General features: G+C 32.8%; 1 protein-coding gene across 1 annotated transcript; it reads left to right on the top strand.

Annotated features, from left to right (window-relative positions):
* The first annotated feature begins 3,259 nt into the window (after nucleotides 1-3,259).
* On the top strand, nucleotides 3,260-5,682 carry LOC106120692 (keratin-associated protein 9-1-like). The gene is made up of 10 exons (XM_013316062.1): nucleotides 3,260-3,421; nucleotides 3,530-3,559; nucleotides 4,184-4,210; nucleotides 4,296-4,325; nucleotides 4,457-4,483; nucleotides 4,758-4,784; nucleotides 4,940-4,966; nucleotides 5,181-5,207; nucleotides 5,438-5,464; nucleotides 5,619-5,682. Exons 1-10 carry the CDS (start codon nucleotides 3,371-3,373, stop codon nucleotides 5,655-5,657), a joined length of 312 nt encoding a protein of 103 aa, XP_013171516.1. The 5' UTR covers nucleotides 3,260-3,370; the 3' UTR covers nucleotides 5,658-5,682.
* The last annotated feature ends 1,603 nt before the right edge of the window (nucleotides 5,683-7,285 follow it).

Here is a 7,285-nt window from a genome sequence, read left to right as displayed (position 1 = left end):
TATCTCCTTCATTTTTGTTTGATATAGAAAAGTACTTTAACGGTCAAACTCATTAATCCAAGGCAATATCAAAAAGTACCTAATAACTACGGCGATAGAATTTAATTACATGTGCTTCGATATTAAAATTAACAAGTTTAAATATAAAAAAAAAATAGTGGCTTGGGATTTGAACCGCCGACCTTACGTACCAACGGCGGCGAACGGTAAGGCCACGAGACCAAACTAGCATATATGATGACAAACTTAAATTTGATGTTGATTTTATCTACCTAATATCTGTCATCCGCATCGAACACTTTTAGTAAATTTTGAAAAATGGTTTGATGCAAAGTGTCAAATGAATGTAACAGAAGTAGTTTATTCCAAATTGTATCACAAGTATATAGAGATAGAGTTCAATTTTGTCAAATGTACCGATATTTTTGCGCACCTTGACTGCTTCGTTACTTATGACGCTGTGGCTGCTACGATATTTATGAGCATCTTGCATGTACTCATATATTTGACGCTGTGTATGTACCGATGTATTTGAGCAGGGTGAATGTATCTATTATTTTGAGGACTTTTGTTGTACCGATATAATTGAATACTTTTGGTGTACCTATATATTTGCATATCTTGTCTGTGACGATCTATATGACACTGACTGTACACTTCTTGTTCTATTAATTTGATTAATACCAATTATCTTTGTTCAGAATACAACGAAATTATTATTTAACAAAACAAAAATCATGCAATAATTGCTTCTATTGCCTGTAGAGTTTTCATTGTATCGTATCGTTATTGTTTTCTAATTTGGCAAATAATTTGTGCAGAAATGTACAAATTAATTAGAAAATGATGTTTCAGTATTACATAAAAATATTTCAGGGTCAAGAAAAATTTCATTCTGGGAAGGAAAATAAGCTCCTTTTTTCGGGATCGTCCTTCTGTCACATTATAATCAAATTTACTGTCATTTTTCCACTTGAATAATAAGATTCAATCAAAAAGAGAACCCAAAAGTACATTTCACACCGGAGTGAACTTACAATTTATTGGAGAGTCTGAAAAATGCTGGTCGAGGAGAAGTTTTTGTTGAAAATTTATTGAGATTGAAGTTTCATCACAATGTATCTTCAAACTTTACTTTTCATGTTTTATTTTATAGTATTCTTAAAATAGATTTTTCTAAATTACTAAATTTATATTTTGTTAAGTTATTTTTTTCCTGTATTGTTGCAATTTCATCGAGATCGTTTTGCTAGTTTCGAAGTATTCATTGATCAAGCTCAGGACTCTGATGATGTTGACAGTAGACAATTTTAATATTAAAATCAAATACACACATCACTTTCGCGGCAGCTATCTTTGTGCGATGTGTTAATTAAAAGTTGTCGACTTGCTCCGTCGTGTTACGTGGCGCTATTGTCCTAATCAGCGCCGAGGCAGCGGGAGCTGACGTCACGTTGCCGGTTCGTAAGGAACTTACAATTAGATTTACAACTTGTGTGCTACATTAGTACAGTGCTTACAATTATCTATTTCAACTTGAGTCATTATTTTGACGGATTAACTTAACTTATTATATAAATCATTATAACGCTACTAATTTGTATATTTTTGAATTATAACGACATAACACGGTGATGCCGCGACATATTGAGCAGTGGTTTACAATAAATACTCCATCTCAACCAGATTTTAGTGCTTTAGCAAAAATAAAAAATAAAAAACTATGAAAAAAAAAATTTATACTTTGTGCAGAATGCGAGTGCATTTCTTCACGCAGCACGTCGTGGCGTGCGACATAAGCTTTTGAATTTTTAACGGTTCAGTGGTTTGAAGACGCCTTTCCATTTTGTGTAACAGTTTTCAAAAATATTACGTGAAATTAAATTAAAAATGTCGTGGAACGTAATTCTTTGCACTCAGGTATATAGATTTTGAAAATCAACAATTTTTAATACCACGAAAGCGTCAGTGTTACTTATGTTAGCAGTTCAAATGTATGTAATTTGTACAAATTTCCGTCTCACTTACTTTGACCCAATCCATGTTTAGATCTAGATATTAAAATTACTTTTCATAAGAATCAAAAAGGTTTATTCACTACGAATAAGTTTACGGAGTGACGTCTGTCAAATGTTTTACCTCTAGTTAAAATTAAGTTGAGGCAATTTATTGAATATTCAACAACGTGGTAGGGTTGGTGGGGCGGGGGGGCTTGGTAATTTCGCGGATTTGATGTAAAAACCCGCGCTGCGTGCTCCCAAGACGTGAGACGTAGCGCGGGGACTCATTTGCGTTGATTTCACGACCCCCTGGAGCTTAATGAATGTATAATACGTCATACTTTGTTTGCTATTTGATTATTTTGTTCATTCAATTTTATTTCTTTCATTAAATAATGGAAAAATATAACTATTACGATAATTAAACCTCGCGATATTTTATATATGGTCAACTGTGTTTTGGTTTAACTTCGCAATCATTAAATAATATCATCACGATCTTCCTGTACCCTAAGTAAATAATGAGCTAGTGATTTTTCTGACTGTAAATTATATCAACCATAAGAAGTATGTATCTCGTTCGCCTGTGACAAACAAGCTCGCGTCACAATCAGTGTACTCGACTTCATTACACATTCGTTTGCTCTACATCAGTAACATCCACGTCTGCCGGTAATCGGATGAACAATGTGTCTGATAAAACAGAATACGCTTACATGACTCTGAGTATTTTATATTTCTTCTGTCATATTATGCGCTGTGCCGGAGGAATCTATCTCGTTTTTATCCTAATTTCCATCTTCTTTTATCTGAATCAAAAGTTATTTCAATACTCTATTTGATCGTTTTTGTTTCTTATCGACGTATTTATGAAGCGATATTGACGTTAGATGCGACATTTATTACATTTTCGTTAAGAAAAACATTTATTACTGTTTAAATACTTAAACCTTTTAAAAGCATTTCATTAAACTCAATAAGCAATACGTTCGATGTTTAAACGTCACAAACATTCAAAGTAATATTGGAATCGCTATACAAACTGAGAAATATTGAAACGAATTCAAAAGATACGTAGAAATAGATGAAAAAGAACTTTATGAATTAAGAATAAAATAACAATTTGTTCGTGTACATATTTCCAAATATGATGAACTCTACGACGAGGCAAAATATTTGTTCGTCACAACTCATTTCAGATGTTATCGAAATTGGATTAAACCTTCCGTTTCTCATAAAAAAAAGTAATCTTTTTCACTTGTAGTGACATAACATCTTATCAATACAATTAACTGTCAGTTAATATCTACAGAGATATAAGAATGTAATTTAACGCAGTGAATGCATGTAATTATCAATCAGCGGACAGAATGCGTTTGTCAGCTCTCGGCTTCGTCGTTTCCTATGTCGTTTGCTACCAGGTAACTTTTCTATACGCATATTATAATACGACATATCAGGGAAAGAGCAACTGTGTATGTTTTAAAAGTGTAATAAAACAGTTTAGTAACAATTTGTAATGTTTTCAGGCTGCACTAACAATTGGCTGCAAAGCATGGGTCAGTATGTCATCTTTGTATCTTCATGCGACTAAAAAACAATATCCAATTGACTTAAGAATATTGTGGGAGTCACAGCCGGAGAATACTTTTTCAAATAAAACATAGTCTTCTTTAACTCATATATTTCCTTTAGAATTGTAAACAACAACTTTTTCAAAAACACCGCTGTTACATTGTCATTTTCATTCCCCGAATGTCAGAAAAAACCTGGCCGTCATTCATACGAGCAATTACAATACTTTTAATTTACGATAACGAAATACAGTCAGATAATTAACATGATAAATTGAATAATTCTATTTTATATTTGAGAATCAAATATTTAAATAATCTTTTGGATCGTAATACAAATGATTAATGTTGTTATATTAAATAAACAAAAGTGTTATTGACTAATAGCATAGACTAAATAACGTTTTACGTTAAGGAATTACAGAATATATAAAATGGCTTACAATATAATGTGGTAAGCTAAATATTTCATACTAACTGTCGCCTGCGACTCTGCGCAGAGTTAATTGTTTTTTAACCTATGTGGTCTTAAATTGATAGATTTTTGTTAGTTATTTCTAGAATACATAAGACACTGTTTAACAATTAAGTAATTTTTATTGTTTTCAGTGCACCGGCGGCAACTGTACTGCAGGGGTTAGACGATTATCATTTATTTCACAAATTATAAAATAAAAGTGAAGAATATCGTAAATAATTCATAATAACATATGTTTTTCAGAGATATTCTGAAACAAGATGTGAAGCTACGGTAATAAGAATATTGTTTTATTTGGAAAAATGGCAACATTGTGATCTGGTCATACAACAGCTGTAGAGTTTAGTGGAACCTGGTCTTATGTTCTATTGTGTAATAGTTATTTATTCATTTGTTTGTTTCAGTGCGCATCGTATGGTTGTTCGGCAAAAGTACGTCATGTTTTTGTAAATTGTTTCCAAATTGTAAATAAATTAATGAATTTATAAGAGCTATTCAAAACTTAGCTCAAATGTAAAGTTGAGAAAATTGCAATTTATAATCAGTTATTTAAAACTGACTAAATCATTTCATTTCTCTTAAAATCTTTCATCGTACAAGTGACATTTTTTTCAGTAAAATAACTACATAGGCACGTTCTAACAGTTTTATATATATATATATATATCACGATGATATGATTGTAGTATTGTTGTAACATTGCAGTGTGAAGCACCTTCCTGTTTCACTATGGTATAGTATTTATTTTATTCTTGTTATTTAAATATACAGTCGAACCAGGATAAGCGAGAAACTTATAAAAGAGGGCAAAATTTCTCTGCCGCGTGAACTCTCGCTTGTCCAGGTAGAGTGTATTCAATAACTAGTGATGACGTCATTATTTACAGTGCAATGGAGCTTCCTGTCTTTCTCAAGTATGTTAATATTCATTTTGATGTAATGCAAATGTTCCAATTTCAAGAGAACTTAATTTTTCACGTTTGTTGTTTAACAACAGTAAAAAAAAAACGCATTTTAGAAACCTGACTTAAATGAAGTTCAACAATATCTATTTTTTTGATTTTTTTACGCAATCTGCAGTAAAATAGAATAGTTAGTTAATTATGAAAATGTGTTTTCTTTTTGCAGTGCACCGGCAAGAAGTGCGTGGCGACTGTAAGCTAACCAGTTATATATCTAGATCATTTCTCTACATTTTTCTTTACACTGTTTATTATTCAATTATTAGTACAATACTTTATTATTTAATAATACCTAACGAACTTAGAAAATAATTGTTACTAAGTTACATATAATTTTTTCTCTTTTCAATTTTTTTTTCTCCTAATTATTAATAAACTTATTTAATATTTGCTGAAATAAAACTGATTTTTATTATTTTTTAGTGCGGTGGCGTAGGATGTACACCTAAGGTAAGTATTTACAATACCAGCAATAAAATGTTGCAAAACTACTTGATTACTTCAAATGTTATATTTTTGTCAAACTTTAAATGACATTCGTATATTTATTTTTATTTTAAATGTTTGAAAATTAATAAGTACTTAGGTATTCCTTTTTTTGCAGTGCGAAGGCGACGGCTGTGAGATGAAAACTGTAATTTGATGTAATATATAAAGTACTTAAACGATTTAACTTTATTTTATTCCGTCTTTATTTAAATACAAATATACAAGCTGAACGCGATCAGATTTTTGAGTTTCTTATTACTGCTAAACGCACTATTTTTTTATATATCATAAGGTGGCAAAAGAGCGAGCGGCCACCTGAAATCGCTAAAATAGCGAAGTGACCGTTGCCCATAGACATACGCAATTGCATATGCGTTGCCTACCTTTCATCGACGGAGGAGAGGATGCACAGAAAGAAAATATTTTTCCTTCCCATGCATCCTCTCATCCGGAAAGTCCACTTCCACTTCCCAACCTTTCCTTATAAGGAAAAGGGGGGGGGGGGGAAGGGAAAGAGGACTAAATTAGGCCTTCGGGACGCACACTCATTACACGAAATGCGGAATTGTTTCCACTTGACGCGTGTCTTCTGTGTGGTCGTGGTATTTCACCGGGCGAGCCGGGACAATTCGTGCGAAGATGTTAAAGCGGGCTCTACCACTGTTGAACTAAAATATAAAACATTTAAATACTTAAAAGTCAAAACTAAAAATAACGGCATCATTAACGTTCTGATGGGTCATTATTATCATCTAAATTGCACAATGTATTTCGTATAAAACAGTCCGTTTAATGCTCTTTAATTTACCACGACAGCAACCGCAGCAGCGCCATTTTAGCGCTCACAATTGTACAATTTCCCTTCATTCAAAGCATTTTATTAAAAAAATAATAATCAACAAATTAAATACTTACATGTTTATCTTCTTATTTATAAAATTCTCGTGTCACAATTTTCGTTCCCATACTCCTCCGAAACAGCTTGACCGATTCTCATGAAATTTTGTGAGCATATTGAGTAGGTCTGAGAATCGGCCAACATTTATTTTTAATCCCGCGCGGACGGAGTTGCGGGCGACAGCTAGTAATGTTATAGATTCTTACATTATTAACGGATACAACGGTAGATGGATACATACGGAGGACGGAAATCTAGTGCGCCGACCTTACGTAAGTGGAACAATGGACCATTTATTTTAGTTTTAGCTAGTTGGTTCTATTTATTTATGTGAAAATATCGATATTGAATGCATTGCTTAATAAATTAAAAATAAATAAAACAAATAAGGTAAGGAAGGCAAGCGGCGCAGCGCGTCAACGTTGCGTGAGTAAATTTAATTTGCGCGCAACTCCAATCAAACTTTATATTTGTTTGTTTGTTATATGCAAACACGCGGATATGCGCCGCGCCGCGCCGCCTTCCCATAGGGAGAGTCATTTAATATACGATTGAGAAGAAACGTCTTATATCTGTGTAACCAGAAATATACAAATAAAATTACATATTAGGACATTCGTTTTACCGCTCAGTCTATCCATCCATGAATTTAGTAACACAGAATTATTATAACTTATTTATATTTTACAAAAAACACGTTCGTTTGCGCAACATTTCTATTAATTAATTAATTACTGCAAACAATTGTAACAAATTAAAAACAGAAAACGTAATGTAATATGAGTAGTGAGTCTGGCAATGAAGTTGTTCCCAAACAATCAGCGGCATACGGTAGCAGGGCAGGCGGGCAGGAGGGCAGGCGGGCAGGCGGGCAGGAGGGCAGG

Source organism: Papilio xuthus, unplaced genomic scaffold (assembly GCF_000836235.2).
Source record: "Papilio xuthus unplaced genomic scaffold, Pxut_1.1 DF826949.1, whole genome shotgun sequence".
NCBI lineage: Eukaryota > Metazoa > Arthropoda > Insecta > Lepidoptera > Papilionidae > Papilio > Papilio xuthus.
Note: the sequence above shows the minus strand (reverse complement) of the source record. Positions and strands in the feature narration are given on the sequence as shown.